The sequence below is a fragment of the Trachinotus anak genome, unplaced genomic scaffold, assembly GCF_046630095.1.
Source record: "Trachinotus anak isolate AG129_WGS33_773 ecotype Australia unplaced genomic scaffold, CSIRO_AGI_Tana_v1 ptg000002l, whole genome shotgun sequence".
In the NCBI taxonomy this organism is placed as follows: domain Eukaryota; kingdom Metazoa; phylum Chordata; class Actinopteri; order Carangiformes; family Carangidae; genus Trachinotus; species Trachinotus anak.
The window spans coordinates 14883574-14903459 of NW_027273853.1; the positions used below are offsets into that span (position 1 = coordinate 14883574).

The 19886-nt window shown below is 40.0% G+C and overlaps 3 protein-coding genes across 5 annotated transcripts; 1 reads left to right on the forward strand and 2 right to left on the reverse strand.

Moving 5' to 3' along the window:
• Positions 1-882: 882 nt before the first annotated feature.
• Positions 883-9495, forward strand: LOC139634288 (cadherin-related family member 5). 3 transcript variants are annotated; one of them, XM_071500660.1, is made up of 17 exons: positions 883-1251; positions 1906-2032; positions 2134-2348; positions 3341-3397; positions 3491-3583; positions 3706-3792; positions 3895-4005; positions 4142-4312; positions 4786-4876; positions 4959-5065; positions 5159-5359; positions 5463-5594; positions 6236-6314; positions 6404-6594; positions 6754-6774; positions 7644-8526; positions 8626-9495. In XM_071500660.1, the coding sequence occupies exons 2-17, from the start codon at positions 1930-1932 to the stop codon at positions 8631-8633; spliced, it is 2550 nt and encodes an 849-aa protein (XP_071356761.1). In that variant the 5' UTR covers positions 883-1251; positions 1906-1929; the 3' UTR covers positions 8634-9495. The 3 variants fall into 3 exon arrangements, with proteins under 3 accessions (XP_071356761.1, XP_071356769.1, XP_071356754.1); XM_071500668.1 differs by having other exon boundaries at positions 7644-8520; XM_071500653.1 differs by having other exon boundaries at positions 7644-9495.
• Positions 9496-10885: 1390 nt separating this feature from the next.
• On the reverse strand, positions 10886-16034 carry calub (calumenin b). The gene is made up of 7 exons (XM_071500719.1): positions 15880-16034; positions 14422-14664; positions 13978-14171; positions 13652-13818; positions 13479-13539; positions 12998-13197; positions 10886-12285 (listed from the first exon to the last, which is right to left on the reverse strand). Exons 2-7 carry the CDS (start codon positions 14640-14642, stop codon positions 12181-12183), a joined length of 948 nt encoding a protein of 315 aa, XP_071356820.1. The 5' UTR covers positions 14643-14664; positions 15880-16034; the 3' UTR covers positions 10886-12180.
• A 167-nt stretch (positions 16035-16201) lies between these two features.
• On the reverse strand, positions 16202-18813 carry gtf3c6 (general transcription factor IIIC, polypeptide 6, alpha). Its single transcript, XM_071500797.1, has 6 exons — positions 18611-18813; positions 18272-18352; positions 18066-18129; positions 17647-17691; positions 17455-17562; positions 16202-17228 (listed from the first exon to the last, which is right to left on the reverse strand). The coding sequence occupies exons 1-6, from the start codon at positions 18632-18634 to the stop codon at positions 17101-17103; spliced, it is 450 nt and encodes a 149-aa protein (XP_071356898.1). The 5' UTR covers positions 18635-18813; the 3' UTR covers positions 16202-17100.
• Between the last annotated feature and the right edge of the window lie 1073 nt (positions 18814-19886).

Below are 19886 nucleotides of genomic sequence, written 5' to 3' on the forward strand. Positions count from 1 at the left end.
TTTATGAGCCTGGTGATGAGATCAATCTTGTCAAATATTTAAAAAGTTATAAAACAAAAAAATTTAAAAAGTATAAGGGCAGTCTCTATGTGTCTATGTCTCTATGTCTCTATGTGTCAGTTTACTATAGTTGGTGCTTCCTAAAATACCATCTTTAAACATTTATATAGTACTACTATAGCACTACTACTACTAAGAGGAATGCTTGTCCTCTGCAATCTCTCTGGGACACAGACCGCACAGTGTGTTTAAACACTTCTGTTTAAACACTCCCCCCTCGGCTTTTCTCTGACAATGGAACCCACTCACATGTCTGCACTAACCAAAACATTTCTCATGGAGCCAGGTGATTTCTTTCATCACAGGAGCCCTAAAGATATGTGGAGACACCCTCATCTAAGTGTGTCCTTGTGTGTGTGTGTGTGTGTGTGTGTGTATCCGCCTGTGCATGTTGGGACAAGTGTGTGAAAGGATGTGGGTTAATCGTCAGATGGTGAACAGCTGATGTTTGATAGCTAATCCCTTGTCAGGCCCCATTAGTTGTCACACATTGCTAATTGACCAAATCCAACAGACGCAAGCTGGGTAGCCAAAGTGCATGCCCAGACTCTTCTAACAAGTTCTAACCTATACAATACCCCGAAATATACATGTGCATTTAAAGTATGTTACAAGCTGCCAAGACCTTATTTACGAAACAAAATGACATTTCTGTTTGTTTTCTGGATTACAGTGACTGCAGCTTGACCACTGGCTGACTGGAGACCCTGACTGTTGAGCTCTGCTTGCATGGCAAACTGTTTATGAAGGTCAAGTGTCTTTGTACTAGACAAATCTGTTAAATTCACTTGTGACCCCAGTCTCTGACCTCAGCTTCAGGTTCTTGCCATCTCTAATCTGATTGGCTCAGTCTTTGTTCCTGACCAGGTAAGCCCCACCCTCTGGCTTTAGCCTCTGAGCTGACGTTTATCCCAGGACACACACCATAAGCTGCTGTCTGCCTTTTAATGTGTATAAGGAGGGGGTTAATGTGTGCATTAGTGTGTGTGTCAGAGTGTGCATGTGGATAGTGTTATCTGTTATCTGTTGTTGTTGTTGTTGTCACTTTGTTTATACCTAAAAACTTCAGCGTGGCTTTGTGAGTGGTTTTTTCATGGGTTTTGTGTTTGAGAATCAGAGATGCTGCTTCCATCACAAGCCAGTAGGATATGGAGAGTGACGGACAAGCTGCAGAGGATTTGACAACAACAGGTCAGTCAGCCAAACGCCCGTACAAATGGCCGATGCGTTCACTTTGATGATAACACTGACTCAGTTGAGTGAGTAACAGAAAGCTTATATGTGTTTATTTACCTTTAGCATCAGAGTTATTGTTGGATGCGACTCCAGATCCTGCTAAGTCTGACCGCACCACCCGCTCTACATTCAAATACATACACACACACACACACCACTGCAACCAGAGACTTGCAAAAGCATGTACCCACACAGCTGGATGTGCTTGACATATATCTGAAGTGGTCAAGTAATAGTGTCACGTTTCTCAACAGATTCATGATTACTCCATAATTTTTGCTTTTTTTGTTGAAAATACAACCTTTAGAAAGCCACAGCAACAAGAAGAATGACAGAAGGCTAATATCCTACTGGTCTGCTTTCTCCGACTGGGGAAAGCAAGGCAGAAACCCATGTACAGGGGATTAAAGGGAATTACAGGACAGAGTAGAGTGTGTGTGTGTCAATTTACATTAGAGGAGGGTCTTAACCTAATGATGGCTCTTAAGACGTGTTTCCATCAAGGCACCGAGTAAAGCCCACTCTAACCCACTCATTTATACCGTAGAAGATGAAAGGATAACCATGTTTAGTTAATAGTCTTTGCTCCTTTTCTCTCTCTTCACTCAGACAGAACTAGTTCCTGAGGCCTGAATGAGCCCAGGAATGGCCCTCACTGAACTGAAATGGACTTTGTGTCAGGCCACGGCTCTAGTCTGCTCACTGCTGGTCCTCCTATGTCTGCACACAGCCACAGGTACAGCTAATTCACATTTGTTTCCTTCAGAGTTTGGTTCTTGGCCAGAATTAGTGGGTTTCTAAACCTCTGCATATGCTTCTGTGTGTACATTTACACAGGAATGTCGGGGTGGGGTGGATGTTTGGACGGTCAGGATGTATTTGCAAAAATCAGAGAAAACAGCCTTTCAGGAGAAGTTGTTGCGGAGCTCATGGCTGACACCACAGTGGAAGAGGTACAATGGATCCTGGATGGAAAGGATGCTGATTGGTTCTTCTTGGATGAAAGACACATCCGTCTAAACACATCAGCTGACAAGGTTCTCGACCGAGAGGTAATTTCTCAGGATATATCCCCCTACACACATTGATCTAAGTGTTGGAGCTTTCTTATAATCAGGAAGCCAGGAATATAATTCAAGGGTTAAGGATTTTATGTGTGCAATCCTATTTCTGTAGGAATGCTTTTAATAGTGTGGGGCTGCAATGAGGAAGTTGTAGGCCTATCTAAGTTTAGAACAAACAATCAGAGATTGAACCTCATAACCTTGTCCTTGGACCGAACACAATCTCTCTTACCGTCATCCTCTTCTCAGCCAGCTGTCTTAAATCATGGCAGCTGTTAAAGGGTAAACCAGATTAGCAGTCTCTCTCGCTCTCTGTCTCCTAGTCTATGTACTTCTAGCACTCTATCTTTATAAAGAAAATACTGTAGACAAAAAATGTTCAGAACTGCTACAAAGTTTCAACCTTTCATCTTCATTAAGTATAATTAGCATATGATCAAGAGCCTCTACATGTAAAATTAAATTCATTCCACACAATTTGAGCATCAATTCAGTGTGTGGCTGCCTCCCTTCTTCTCAATGCACTTGATAAAATATTGGGATGGGCATTTTCTATATTGTAACCAAAGAACAAGAAATACATAAAGTGTGTTATCTGCTTTAATATCTTTTCTATTTGGTGTACATGTAATCTTACCTGATTAATAGAAATAGTGATAGAAACTTATTGTGGTATATACTTACACAGTACATGGGTATGACCTGTTAGGTAAGCGAGTGGGCCAATATGAGAGTGAACAATAAATACAAAAGATGTTCATGAAAGTCATGTAACCTGGGTTTATTTTTTGAAAATAGCTTGAAATGTTTCAATTTTATGTGCTTTTAGGATGGAATTCAGCTTTAGAAATTAAGTTTTTCTGTGCTGGTGTCTTGGCACTAGCCTGTTTTGGCTATCGTGAGTTTAATGACTGAGTTTCAAGTATGCAATAGCATAAAGGTCTTCTTTTCATATCTATTGTCATCTCTGTGTGTCTCAGGCTCAAGGTCCTGTTCTAATGGCTGAGTTGTCATGTTATGAGGAGGACACACTTCAGGTACACTTAATCCCATCATCTCACTCATAACACCTCAGTGTCATCCCACATTCAAACCTTTATGTGTCTTTTTTTTTGTTGCTGGTGTTGTAGAGCGTCTACAGGATCATGGTGGAGATTGTTAATGAGAATGATAACTCACCTGTATTTGCAGAAAACACTGTCCACTCTCTTATTATTAGTGAGGTATGGCACTTTCACAAACACATGTGCACAAACCTACGCATTAATACGCAAAACATGCAAGGTTAAAGTATTGCTGTTACTGAAGTGTTTCCTGCCTGCCTGTCTGTTTGTGTGATTTCCAGCTGACTCCAGTGAATACTGTGGTCTTCACTGTCCAGGCCACAGACGCAGATAACGACAATATCATTTACTCCATTGACCAGGCATCAGTGAGTTTTACTCCTTTACTCTTTACTCTCTTGACAATAAAGACCATATACTGTACACACGGTCACTGCATTACTGTTTATCTTGTTGTGTGTGTTCTGCAGCCTGATGCCGTGTACTTCAAGGTTGATCTCCCAAACAGTGGAGAGGTGATCCTGTCCAAGCCTCTAGACTATGAGACCAAAACTCTGCTTACTGTCACCATCTACGCCTCGGTATGTTATGCATACTTCCTTTTTTGACATACATTCATTGGAGTAATTAAATTCGTCAACATTTCTAACATTCATCCCTAAAGCCAAAATTTGATTTGCTAATGCTCCCAAAAAACGTGACTTGTCATTATCTCAGGAAATGAACACTGCTGAGCACTTCAACACCAGCACCAACATCACCATCACCGTCCTGGATGGAGATGACCAGTACCCACAGTTCCTGCCCTGCACGCTGCTTCTCCAAGATGAGACTAGTCGCATCTGCACCAGCCCTGTGTACACAGTCAACGTCACAGAGGGTGAAGAGGTCAGTGGCTAAACCCTCCCTCCGTCGCACCACACACATATTACTTGTGTTATATACTGTAGGCTGTCCATATAATATCCTGGGTTGTGTTTTCCATATCATTCACGCATTTTTGAGATAATTCAGTTGATTTGGAAAGTGTTTTATGGGTATCTAATTTACCGAAAAACAGAGGCATCCAAGCAACACAGGTGTTACTTGCCAACAATGCTGAACTGAGCTGACACTCATAAATTGTAGGGTTACTGCCCTTTTTGTGAGGCGCTCTTATGTTTTAGCAGTCATGGTGAATTTGGCATTGTGTTATTTGGTTTATAAGTTCTAAATCTGATCTAAATCGGAGTTCAGTTTCTGACAAAACTATAGTTCAAGATCCAGGCTATTCAGGCTACTGTCTTAACATCTGTGGTTAAAATAAGGTTCAGTGTTTGAGTATCTGATGAGTAGAGCACCAAGTGTGTGTCCCGCTGCAGGACATTGTGCTGGACTTCTCTCCTGGTCCCATTCATGCAGTGGATGGAGACAGAGGACTCAGCTCTCCACTCAGTTATGCCATTCTCTCAGGTACCATACACACCAATGCAAGTTGATATTCAAAATGTGCTCTGTTTTCATGTATACATCTATAACTTTGTGTTCATGCTAGGAGACGATGATGGCCGTTTCCTGATGGATAGAGAGACAGGGGAGCTGAAACTGACTCGGGGGGTGAGAGACAGACTCATAACTCCAGCACTGCATCTTCAGGTCATGGTAAGATGTGTTAATAGCTGGGTTAAAAGACACCAACTTTTCTTTCTTACTGCTAATATTATTATCCCTGCTCTCTCTGTGTCTCTCACCCAGGCATACCAGGATGATGACCCCAGGAAGTACTCTGTTGCTACAGTGTTGGTCCGAGTCCTGGCAGTGAACCAGTTTTATCCTTCGTTTGACAAGGCTGAATATCATGGCTTTGTAATTGCAGGGAAGAACTCTGCCTCTCTCGTCAACACCTATGGCAGCAAAGTACTGATGTTAGATGTACAAGACCAGGATTTTAACCATGTACGTGCTGCTACACATACAGTTCAATCATGGTGTAAGCAGTTCTGTGCAGTTTGTTCAGTTTTCTGTTACCCATCACCTCCTTTTTTCCACAAATTGACAGGGTTTCAACCCCAAGATTTACTTCACCTTCAGTCCTACATCCAATTACACAGACATCTACCAACTCACACAGGAGGGACTTCTGATCGCCAGGACTGATCAACTCAAACCAAATCAAAAACACTCTCTAGAGGTGAGCCTCATCCCTAGCATAATAATGATCCATTTGATTGAAAAGGCCATATCTGTAATTGGTATCATGTTCTAGACCAGTAACTACAAATTAATGTAAATTTTACATTATTTTAGCTTACATGTGGCAATCTTTTTTCTTTTAAATACTGTAAGTGTTTAGATTTATTTCCTAGGTTGACTGAGATAGTGAGTCCATTAGGTTGATGAGATGGTTAAGAGCAAAAAATAGAACAACCTATAAATAGTATTACAAAGTATTTTTGACATGCAGAGCAACATAATTACCAGTTACCAGTTACCAATTATACAAATTCAGTAAGAAAACCAATTAATGAAGGTTAGCTGTCTCTGTACAACTACAACTGGAAGGTTGGCTGTTTTGGAAAGTGATCAGCAGCAATGCAAAGCATACACAATTAAATTCAATTAAGAAAAAAAATTAACCTGTTTCTCCAAAACTAACCAAAAACAAGAGTGACTTATCCACTGAGCATGTTCAGTTTTTTCTGAATATTTACTGCTACAATTTCAGTGAAGCCAGTTCACAGTATTGCACAAGCTCTTTGTTTTTCATCAAAATTTCAAAACAAATAAAGAAATAAAAAGGATGATGTGATAAACAGTCACAATACTTTGCAGGTAATGGCTGTAGACCAGGAGTCAGGTGATGCCACCTTTACTACTGTAGTGGTTGAGGTGTTATCTGAAGGACAATCAAGTAAGAGCACACATTTAGATGCTCACATATGCCATTGCTATAGAGCCTGCAGACTCTGTATATAAAATGTCTGTCTGTGCACACTGCAGTCCCTCATAGTCCACTGGGAGATGACCGCCTGATAGGCTGTACTTTGGGCAAAGCATTGTTCCTGAGCGTGGTATTTGTGACTATACTTGGATGTATCCTGTCTACGGTGATGTGGCTGAAGAAGAAACACAAGGGAAAGAGGGACCCACTGCAGAGAGGTTGCGTGGCCCAGGGCAAACACCCCAATGTGGTGAGATCATTTACAATTATAATCTCAGTAAATATATATATATATATAATATATATATATATATATATATATATATACACACACACACACACACACACACACACACACAATGTTTGTAAATAGGTTCTGAAATATTCTCTACTGTATATACTCCCACAGAGCTTACGGTGGTTCCAACTGGTGAGTTATTTATTTTCTCTTGTAGCTTCTCTTGACTTTTGTCCTGATTTCCTGTCCCATTCCTTTATAAACCATTCACTGAGTGTAGAATAGTTATAAATTTGATCCAGTGCTGTAATGAAGGTGAGCTGCCCCAATTTCTATTAACAATAAATATTAGTCTAGGGTACCTCATAAATCAGGAAAGTAAAACACTCATGCAGAATTTATTCATTCAGATAATCATTCATTTAGAAAATTCACTAATGCATTGTCCCTCAAGGCTGGACTGTCTTCCCTACGATACTGTTGTTACAGCCAATCCACCACTTTGGTTCAGACTGAAATATCTCAACACCTGTCAGATGAATTCCATGAAACATTCATGGTTCCCTGATGATCTGTTCTAAAGACTTTGATGATCTCCTGACTTGTTGTCTAGCACCACCATGATGTTGACATTTGTGGCTTTTGAGTGAAATGTGTAGACAACTAGTAGATATATAGAGTGCCATTACATTTGGTACACAGATCCATATTTCCTCAATATGAATTACAACTTTGATGACTTCCCTAACTTCTCTAGCACGATCATCAGGTCAAACTTATAATCTGTCCAATAATCTGGTTTATGATGAAATGCCTGCAAGACTATTGACATTAACTAACAAATTAGTAGGTCTAAATGTTAGCGTGTTAACAGAAAGACAGAAAGTAAGACAGGTCAACATTGTAAACATTATACCTGCTGAACATCAGTGTATTAGCATTGAGTTCACTTGAATATACTACTTAAGCATGCTGAAGGACTTTTACCCCACTAACCCAACCCATGGTCCAAAAAAAACCAAAAACTTATTATTGACTGAATGACCTTGGTCACTCCTTAGGTGAGTCACCGCAGTGCCATGCCGCACATGGATGAAGTACCCTTTAACAATGAAGAGTATGGAACCTACAATCCCTCCTTCAGCTTTTCTGACAAACCTGGTCTCTACACCCACCAAGACCTCCCCTCCTTCCGAGGACCCATTCCACCCAGAACAACTGCTGCACCTGACACCAGCTTCATCCCCACTGAAAGTGTGTGCAGCCCTGTGGTCTTCAATAACAATGCTTCTGCACCAACCAAAAGCTCCTCTAGTTCACCCACACACATGCCTCAAGATGACGCACCTCCCCAGGAAAACCTTGATGCACCACCTGCTACATCCCTGAACCCTGAAACCCATGATGCCCCTAGCGCCTCACCTTTCATCCGTCCTGATTCACAAACCACACAGACAACCACCAATGATGACCCTGCTGACCCTGCCACCAACCCCTCCTCTCAATCCAGTGCTCCATGCAGTCACACCCGAGTTGCTGCAGCAGATATAGACAGACCCTTCTGCAAACCTCGTGTGAAGACACCCCCACATTCACCTTTATTGTCCTCACCCCTCCCTAAGCAGACGAGCACACCCCCACCCACCCCAGAGCATGCACCTTTAAAAGCGAAGCTGGTACATATTGATATGTCCCCTCTTCAAACACCTCCTGTAACACCAGAGCGAACATCTATGACTCTAAGCACAGAGGTAGACCAACCCTCCACATCATTGGACCAAACAGACCAATCAGAACACCCAGGCGCACATGCCGGTAGTCCATCTCAGGACAGAAGGCCTTCAACGAACTCTGGAAACACCCAGGATGGCTGCAGGGTGGGGAATGAGGATGATGGTGGTTTTCTGGGAGATGAAGATGCAGACAAGAACAGTGAGGGTGAGGGTGAGTTAGAGCCAGATGAAGAAGAGCTGCTAAGAGTGATGGCTCGTTGTAATCCCATTTTTATCTCATTTAGTAAGTGATGTTACTGTAATATCGCAGGCACCTAAAGTGACGGGGCAGACGACAGAGCATGGAAGAGGTACGGTGAAGATGGAAGACAGAGAGCGGACACGTCATCAAGCAAGAAAGACAAACTACAGCCTGGTTCTGCTGTGCTGTAGGTACTGCTGAGACTTGGAAGAGCACAGATTACTATAACAAAAGATACACTGCACAGGGGCCATGTAAGGAAAGGCATGCATATGTTCACACACTGTATATACTGTATGAAAACACTTACAATAACACCTAACAACACACACTGATGTTGATGAATTATAATGCACAATGGTGTTACATTCATAGATGACAGGGATGAGTGACCTTGAATGCACAAGACATGGTTAAAAAAATCTTTTAAATCAATTATGTATAAACTATGATAGCTTTTTCAACAATACAGCATATATTGTAACCACTGTAACAATAGCACAATTTTACCAATTTGTCATGAATCAAAATATATTCTCTTTGATTGTTTACGAATAATGAGATTGTATTCTCTTGAAGGGTAAATCCACAAGAAATCACAGAGTACTGCTTCGCTCTGGAATTAAAATTTCATAAAGGGAGAATGTCTGACCACACATTCCTATCAGTGATGTCACAGTGGGTGTTATTTCATTGATAAAACACCTTCTATGACATCATAGCAGATTGTTTGACCATTTAAACTCACGGAGAATCGTTCAGCAGCTGTTTTGCACCTTGTGTGGTTTTGTGAAGAATTACCCTTTCAATAGCTGCAGAATACCGAATGTTCAAAACCTTTACATAGTGTACTGCAGCGTTAATTGTTTTATTATGCCTACGCTACAAGCTGCCTCAGTTTCTTCTTTGAACATGAGTAAAGTTATTGTTTGACTGAAACGGTCAGCCATGTGAAGTTATTGACCTGCTAAATCAGGGGTTGGTTTTAGGTTTTAAGCTTTGAGATGGTGATTCAAGATGGTTAAAGGCTAAAGAAGGAGAGTTTACAACCATTCATGCCAGCAGTGAGTGAGGCTGCAGCGTTCTATGTGCCTCACTTTGCATTGCGAGTCACAGACTAAGCTTTGCTTTCTCAAAGATAAACACCCAGTGATAGTCATGCGACTGTAGGAATCCTAGTTTAAAGACCTGAGCTTTTCAAACATTTGCTGATATTTATCTTTTAGAGAAAGGGATGCTTAAATCTGTGACTCAAATGTAATGCTAGGAGGTATGTTTACTATGTTCACCATCATTGTTTAGCGTGTTAGCATGCTAACATTACATTCCCTAATTAGCACTAACCACAAAGTGCAGGTGAGGCTGATGGGAACATCATTAATTTGGCAAGTATTAACTTGCAGGTATTGGACAAAGTGTAAGCTTTACCTGGTGGTGGCACTAAAAAAAAAAATTAAAGGATCACCAAAAGTGAATTCATTTAATGTTTTGATAGCTGTATAAATGCAGCACACTGACAGCATGTAAATGTGTTTTTCCAATTAGCAATCTGTCAGCCCATGTCAGGGGTCCCTTGAGACAATTGAACATCAACATTTCATCTCCTGCAGATTACCTCACTTATTCTAACACCTTCGCACCTGAAAACACAAAGCTTTGAGGTTAAGATTCTTGATGAATAGTGTTCAGTGACTGGAAGAAAGATAGGAAGGTTCACGTGATCGAAAATTTAAATTTACCAACGGTTTTTGGTGGGCAATTAAAAATGAAGAGCTGCGTGTATCTTAAACTTTACCTGGGAACATTGAAAGAATAGATAACGTACTGTATGTCTGATACATGTGGTGAGATGTCAGTGGGTAAAAAAAAAAGCCCTTCAGTTGCTTATAGGTGACATGCCTTGAAAATAGACCATAAGCATTAAATATCTATTCAACTGTGACACTTTTGAGTGTCTGTGGATTCAAATTGCCAATGTTTGATTTATTCAGGTGAGATTAGGAAACAAAGTACTCTCCTGACAGTGATAGTGAGAGGAAAGGAATGACACAAAAATGCAGAGATCAGTGGCCTTAAGGAAACCAGGAAACAGAACATTTCCTAAAGAGGCAGAATCCTGTGGAAGAAAAAATGCTGCTAGCTGTAAGGGATCATTTAAAGCATACTTTTAAAATGAGAAGACAATGTGTTTCCACAGAAACAGCTTCTGAGAATATTAGCTTGGCTGCAGAGTATGATAAACACCATTTCATCCGTGATAGCAGCTGCCATGCAAAGCACACCTCACAACTAGCACATCGAGTCCAAAAGAACACAGCAGACTAAAAGCTCCTTTTTTGTTTTTATTGAGTCATTCTTCTCAATCACAAAAACTGGACCTGCTTGTTAGAGTGCTCAGTTTGCAGACCAACAACTTATTTACAGTAAAGTCACTAGTGAAAGGCTTGTTGCTGCAGTGAGCCTGTAAAAAAACATTGTCATATACATACAGTATAGCATAAAAATTATGAACAGTGGTTATAAATGGTCTTAGTGATAATATAAGCATAACATATTTATGAAGGGAAAGGAGCTTTCTTTCCCCAAAACTGCTTTCAGAAAAGGACAAACATTTTTGCTTGGCACACAAATGAGTTAGTAGTTCAGATGAATCAAACTAAAACATAGCCTCAAACAACAGGGGGAATCAGAAATACTCTGTACAAACATAGTGTCACATGCCCATGGCCACACACACGCACACGCGCACACACACACACACACAAACACACACCGAGCTGAGGTGATGAGAAAGAAGAAAGGAGGCAGCTTTGAGGACAAAGCATCCATCAGTTCCTAAATTCAGATTGATTCCTTCAACTAACACAGCACAACCAGCCCTTGAGTAAGACCCAGAGCTTGTATCCACATGGATGCTTTGGGGACCACTTAGCAAACACAGCATGGTCCCACTGATGATACTGTATTGCACTAGTCCAAATAGTCTTCATTGTCACTGAGATTTAATATGTACTCCTCGTTCCAAAAATCCTATACTACGCAATAAATGATCAATAAAGACATGAAAACAAAGTTCAAGTGAATCAGCAACTAGCATTTTTAGTTTGGGCCCCATACATGATACGACAGAGGAGAAGGACAAATGATGATGGCTAGAAATCAGCTTTACTCTTCACAGTCCAGTGCTTTGCAAAATGAAATGCTATGGCCAACCATTCTGTATACTGTAAGCTTAAACTTTTTGTTCTGTCATGATTTAAGTAACAAAAACATGGCTATTTCATTAAAACATCCTTTCAAACAAAAAAAAAAAAACCAAAAAAAAAAGTGTCATCTAACACTGTTTGTCCTTCGCCTGAACTGGACAATGTGGGGAAGCAGAGCAAAAGCTGGCAATATATCCCAATCTTACACACAGCTGAGCACAACACACTGGCCAAGCATGTACACATTCCTTAAAATGTTAGTGTGTGTACAATGGGACACATTCAAGAAATCAAATAAATTATTGTCCGTGGCGTTGGATTACAGGAGCTCATCTTGTTTGAAATACTCCATCTACTGTTAGAGGAGCAAGCTGGGATACACAAGATGAACACAAGAGTCTCTGGAGGCAGGTGGATGTTAGAACTCGTCGTGTCGAGTCAGGGCCTCTCCGAAGTCGGTCGCCTGACTGCCCACGAACAGGTCGTACTTCTCCACGATTTCTGCCTTGGTAAGACGGCCATCCTGTTGCAGGGAGGGTAACAAGCATGATAAGCCTTCTATATGTGCCAGTACACAGAGACATTTTAAAAAAAACTTACCAATGAATGGAAATACTTCATGTTATTAAATGCTACTGTAGGTATTTGGTATGTCTTGTTTGGTTTGCACTTGTGTGACTAAACAATAATCTTTTCACATCTTAATTTCAAAGTAAACATATCCTAAAGGACTGCAATACCAGCAAGGCTGAGATGAAAGCCTGCATCTCTTGCAATTACTATGCTTTGTTAGAGCTATAACAAAGAGCTGTAATTATTTTGCACTGTCTTAAACAGACTGACAAAAGGTTCTGGTGCCTAGGGCAGGATGTCAAGAGGTGCCACTGGCTGACTTTTGCCCTGAAGCAATTGCAAATGTAATACAGAAATACTGAGTGAGGTGATGAAAGCAGAATAGTTGTGTAGATCTAGATTTAGATAATCTTCTGTGCTTCCTTAATTCATTTTATGTTATATTGCCATTGCAGTATCCACCAAATCTACCATTTATTGAGTATTTTGCAGCCCTGCAGTACACACATTCAAATAGACTTGTGTATGGATAAGCACACTTCTAAATTCATGTGTGCTTTCAGACATGCAGTTCCTCTTCTTTTCAATCTCTTCTCAAAATTCATGAGAAGTGTGCATTTCTTTTGAAATTTGAAATCATTTGAAACTTTAACTGTACATACTTTGTCTGCATCCGACTCATAGACCAGATGCTTGGCCTCAGCCTCAGCATGATCGTAGTCATTGGGCAGGATCCAGTCTCTGGTCTCCTCCTTGTCCATCTTCCCGTCTTTGTTTTTGTCTCTAAATTCAGTAAACTGCTCCCTCTCTGTCTTCACCCACTCTGGTTCTGTAGCGTCTCCCTCCTGGTTGTACATGTCACCTAGAATGCAAAAAAAAGATAAGAGCAGGCTAAGCATGACAGTGTGTGGATGATGATTCAACAATTCTTTTGCACAAGTATTTTTAGTGTTTGCGGTTGCCTAACATATTACAAAACAGACATGTTTCGTAAGGGTTCCTAAAACCTTCACTCATTCTGCTCATTGTTTCTTGTATTTTCAACTTTCTATTCTCCATCTGTCTTGGTTTGCCCCCAGTAATAATTCAAAATAATGTGTCAAACTAATGATGCTGATAAGATACTAGACTATAACAACTCACCTATGTACTCATCCAGATCAATTAAACCATCTCCATTCTTGTCAATGTCTTCCATAGTTTCCTATAGAAAAGAAAGAATACCAGGCAGTGAGAAGGGATGTAAAAGATACAGTGTTGGTGTCATCATTTAATACTTTTGTGAGTGAGTGTGAGTGTGAGTGTCTGTGACTCACCAGCACTACAATGTCTTTCATGTGGTCATACTCCTCGGGGTGAAGGAAAGCTGTGAATTCCTCCTTGTTGGCTTTCATATTGTTGTCTTGATCGGCCATTTTGAATCTTCTCTCATCGCGAGCCATCATCTGCCTGTAGCTGAAGCCATCATCGGGGTCAGGGTCATCTGCAAGTCAGTGGTCAGAGCTTTATATAGTGTGTGTGTGTGTGTGTGTACGTGTGTGGTTGTGCAAGTGTGACAAAGTTCATTTGTGTATGTGTCCATGGAGTATGAAGGTAATGCTACATTCAAATGAATTAAAAAAAAAAAAAAAAACTGTCGTACCAAGAATGTATCCATAAGTGGCGTTCTTGTACTCCTCCCAGGACACCACTTCATCCCCGTTGAGGTCATGACTCTTCCACTGTCGATCCACATCATCATAGATCCACCTCTTCTGAGCGTGTTTGATCCACCTCTTCATCTCCTCAACTGTCACGTAGCCATCCTTATCCTCATCTATGCGTTCAACCAACATGCTGCAGAGAAATGATGGAAATTTGACAAACATTCAGGTTGCTCTGTCACAATATCTAGTGGTGTGTCACCTCAGATGACCTGTACTGCTCCCTGAGGTGAAACTAGATCGTTACCACAGTAACGCACAAACCATCACAAATGTATTCCACTAGAAAAGTTATTATTACTATGACTGTTAAAGAATTTGCAGACTTCATAAACCCCAGTCATTCAACAGATTCACATAGTCTCAATGATATGTAAAATTACCCAAGCCTCTCTTTGCTCTCCTCTGGTGTGAGCTGATCGAAGGTCTTGGCCTCCTCCTGTCCCAGAAATGCTTCATGGTCATAGTCAAAGTTCTCTGCATCATCATGCTCTCTGTTACTGAGAGGTTCATCATGGTGAATTCGGTCCTTCTTCTCTGTGGGTTTGCTAGTTGCGTAAACCACACAGAGAGCAAAACACATGACAAGCGGGCGCAACTCCATCCTGCGTCTGTGCAAACAGCGTCTAAACAAGAAGTACAGTGGTTAGTGCTCATACAAATACAGTGCATTCTGGAAAAACCTGCATATCTAAGTTTATCTTGCACTTTTCAAAACTGGCATATGGCGAGGTTGTATCAGTCTAATCACAGCTTTTGACTTGGCTCCTGAACTTTGCACATGCCTGTTTAGGAGTGTATGACTCACAGCGCAAGCAAATACTCTGGCTATGAGAGGTGAATTGTTAGGCTAATCTGCTCCAGCTGATGCAATGCCTTCATTTGTTTCTCTTCTGATAAATTGGCTTCCCATATATTGTATTACCACCTGCTAAGCAATTCTCAGAACATTAACATAATCATTCGCACACAACTTTATTTAAGTTTTTTAACTGACAACTTTGAATTCAGAATTTTTCATTTTGGAGACCGGTGGTGTTGAACTGTATTGTGTTTCCAATATTTAGTCTACCCTCCGTTATACAGATAGGGAGGACAAAACTCTCTGCACAATACAATTCAATTACATCCTCTAAAATGACCAGAGTGGAAACAAAACCTTTCTACACAAACCGAACATTGAAAACTTCATGAGGATGTTTACAGGGCCGATGTATCAGACTGTACTAGTTTGCCTTTGGTGACGCTAATAAATTGGCAAATGAAGAAAAAAAAAAAAAAAAAGCAAATATCAAATTAAATCTCTCAAACAAATCGGGGCTGGAACAATGACACATGAACTATTTGCATTTACTCCCAAGAAAACATATTTAGGAAGCACCAGCAGTTTCTTTAAAAATGGAGACTGTAATGTCACCGTCATTGCAACAGCAACGCAGTATTCAGAGGGAAAAAATTTTATTTTGTGCTAAAATCTTACTATCTCTCTCTTGTTAAAACACGTTGACTGCTATCTTGACTGCTTTGCTGTGACATTACACTGTCTGTGCTCTCACTTTTGCACGTCTCGACACCTTAAATCGTGCCTGTGTTACCTGAGTAGCAACAGTTTGTGAAAGTTTTCCCAAATGCCACCGTTTCCATCCAAACCCAAGGTTAGAGACATTGGATTGGCTAACCTAGCGTACCGTTAGTTTCCACTCATGTTTCACTCGTCCAGTGAAGATAAACAGGCAACTACATAATGGCTCATGCTGCGTCTTTCTAAACATTAGCTAGAGTACAGACATATTTAAAACACTTTTTTGTATTTTAAACCAAAATTTAGCAGGATAACTCACCGGTGTCTTCAGGGAAGTTCGTCGTTGCGCTTTTGGACCCTCCCCTCGGAAACACACCCATGCACTTCCTGTGCTAAAACGTAAACTGACCAATCAGGTTCTGAGATGGTGAGTGCGATGTCGCTCATTGATTGGCCAACTTCAAGGGGACATCGATGATTGGATTGGCCGAGAACCGCCACGTCCTCAAAGTCAACAAAACCCCGTTCATTCATAAAACTGACACAACAGTGACTGTCAGACAAGTAAGCTCCTCTCTAACAGCCCCAAACCAGTACTTTTCCCGCTCATTATTAAAATGAAAAAGGACAAACAAGATGAATGGCATTAACATTATTTATTTAATCAATTTATACTTCTTAAAAACATAGAAGGTGCCTGAGTGACAAACATCTGCCTTGTAAACAAATGGTTAATCCACAGCAGTGTGGCAAAAATTTAATCACACACACACACACACACACACTACAACAAATGCGTAATAAAACCCACATTCAAAAACTACAAATGGCAAGTATTCAGTGAGCCCATTTAGTTAACATATAAAACACCTTTATTTCTTTTGACATTAACACTGTAAATCTGTTGCTATAACAGTTAAATCAATTTATCAGAACATCAGAAGTACCCCTCGTGTCTTTAAATGTATGGCTCATTCAATGGCTCATTGTCTAAGAGCACATCTCTACTATTACCTTGCAGCTCAAGGATATTTCTGCCGCAACTAAAGATTATTTTCATTATCGATTAATCTGCACCCAACATCCAAAACAGTAAAAAATGCCCACTGCAATTTCTGCAAAAGATGATGTCATCAAATCAGAAAAGCACAATAACAGCACTTCCTGCTGCTAAACTGAGGCTTCCCACCGCAGTTATGTAACTGCTTGTCTCAGGATTCCCTTCAGAAGTGGACCTGAAGGGAATGAATTTACATGTTGCATTGTAAAAGCCTGTTTTCCCTTCAGGTGTCATTTTTAAGTTGTGTGTTAAATATTGAATTATCCTGAGTCTGAGGCTCATTGAAGGTGGGACATTATATATATATTTCTGGAAAAGGAATGTGAGCCATTGTACAAGACTTACAGTTATACTGACACGTCTCTCTGTTTAACTGTAAATCCAACTGTCTTTGAATAGTCTTAGTCTCCCACAACATTGCAAATGCTGGTGTCTCTGCATGTGCATAGTAAGGTCATAATGTAGCAAAGCTGCCACCTCTCAACCCACTGCTGAGTCCTCCAAATCTGTGTTGTCCATCTCTGCTTCTGTCTCTTCCTGTTGGTTGTCATTTTCTTCTTGGCTGGAATGACAGGTTGTGTCCTTTTGTTCACCACCATCATCCATTCCTGGTCAGACAACACAAAAAAAAGCCATATTCAGGTTTTTGACAATGTCATGAAAAGTTGATTCTTTGTCAAGCTGCAGAAAAAAAGAGCAAGCTGTGTCAAGCTAGTTCTAAAAAGCAGCAATATATTAAAGTGTGTGTCACAGAACAGCAGGGATATAAACTATATTAGGAGAAAGTGATCACAACAGATTTACATCATGGTGGTTTTAGCTGTTCTAACTGACCTGTGCTGGTTTCACCCTCTTTCTTCTCAGTGAGGAAGATTCGTTGCATCATCAGCTTCTTCACAGTGTGGCACATGTACTTGAGCTCTGGGCCACTGTCAGCTTTTCCTGTCGAAAGGAAACAATTTTTAAAATGACAAATTAATTGAAATACAACAAGAGACACTGAAAATGTGTGAAGCAGAGCCTCACCTTTCTGAGGTCCCTCCTCGAACAGTACACTTGTTCCCAAAGCATCTTTCAAGAGGGAAGGATACAAAGTAAAAGTTTTGCTTAGGAGTTAATTTAGGCTGTTTCGGTGCTGGTAAAAAAAAAAATAGTTTGTAGTTTTTATTTTGAAAATGGCTTCTAACAAATATGCTTCTATTTCTTCACCTTCTTCTGCAAAGAACTATTAGTAGTGTTGATTAAGCAATTATCAGATTTCAGCTTGCACACATTTGTCATTACTGAAATCACAGTAGTTGATCATTGGCAGCAGTGACCCATATTTCAAGTTATAAAAAAACTCTTGAGGTGGCGTAAAGTGACTTGTTTACAACACAACTTGATTTAAGAAGAGGGGAAGGAGGAGAGTGCAGATGTGGGCTGTTTTTTAGGACCATTCTTACCTTCATATTCTCCTGCAAATACATACTGTCCAACCTGCATCATGGGCTTCTCACTGTCAATATCCTTGAACACAAATGGAAAAACTAAACCAGTGAAATGTGCAGTTAGAAACTGACAGTGATTTTAATGCAAAGCAGTGATGTCATGCACAGTGGTCAGACTATCTCTCTTTCATCCCCCAAACACAGCAAAACCTGCAACTCACCAGTATCTTGCATGTTCCCCGACATTTGGACAGAAAGTCATTGTTGATTATACCAGAGAGCTCCACCACAACAAGCTGCTCCTACACACACACAATATGACAATATGAGTTTTTTTAAATACAGAATTGTACACAATGACCTCACTCTCTATGAAAAACGAATACTTTCGATTTTAAACCAGGCAAAGGAGCATAAAAGAGAAAATATAGTTAATATAACAACAAATGCTGAAATTAAATTTGCTGTCATTCAGTCCTTGTACTCTGAAGCTTACGTGTTAGCTACACAAAGCTAATGCTGATACCGTTAGCCAGTTTCATTTTAGTTTCATTTTATACCTCCTCTTCCCATTCATCTTCCATGTTCTAAGTCCTAGAATAAAAAGAAAACAATAGCATTAAAAAGTCTGTAACTTCTGTAAATGCTATCCAGAGAAAAGCGCCACAATATCCTCCTGTACAACGTCTTAGATAACTTCCGCGATTGTACGGTGGCCGAGAGGTCGCCCACAGTGTTTTTGTCCGCGGCTGCTTTCAGTTACAGGTCCCGGACATTGGGGGGCGCTGTTGCTCAGTTTTACGGGCATGTTTAATAGCCCGGTCATTTCATATGAACTGAAAATGGAATTAGTATCTATCTATCTATCTATCTATCTATCTATCTATCTATCTATCTATCTATCTATCTATCTATCTATCTGTCTATCTATGTTTCCTACTCTACTTATGGTTGAGTATGACTGGATCTAGATATTGGCTACCTGTAGGCACACTCATCTACATTTAACATTAATGTTATTAATGTTCTCCTGCAGGAGGCAATAGCCGGAGTGATGAGATGAGATGAGATGAAATGAGACGATACACTTTATTGATCCCCAAGGGAAAATTCATCTGTCAAAGGCAGCGAAAACAAAAACGAAAGAAGCACACACATCAAACATATCCCACAGACAAAAACAAAAACATACAAACAAACAAACAAAAAACAAACAAACAAACAAACTGGGGGCCAGAAAAGAAACTTTATCATATTCACAGTGCACAATAGGAAAAAATAATAAGAGCAAAAACCAAACCGTGTTGTTCAGTTTTGGTGTGGTTGGACTGCAGGAATTGTACTGAAGTGAATTTGAGGGTCTTGTTTAATGTAGTCAGTAACATGTCATGGAGGTATATGCCAGTACCAGAACAAACCTATTCCTGATAGACACACATCAATAATAAAAATCCACCTCACAGTCTATCATTACAAAACTATTTCTATCATTGAGTAAATGTAAAATAATTAAAAACAGAATCTTGTGGACAAATAATTTACGAGCTAAAGATGTTTTGCGATTCAAAGAGGTTTCATCAGCTTTTTTAGGGCTGGGGATTTATCCAGTATTTCATTTTTTGGATTTAGTTTTGGATTTTGGCAAACAACATATATATTACATCAAAAATGTTGAAAACTGTGGAATTCTTCACTAATAAACCATCAAGCCTCTGGAATGAGTAGTGAAATGTTTTTAATTCATTTATCATTCAATTGTCATGATTTAGTTTTTAGAGTTTTTGGCATTATATATTTATATATATATACAAAATACATTGAAAATATAATATATAT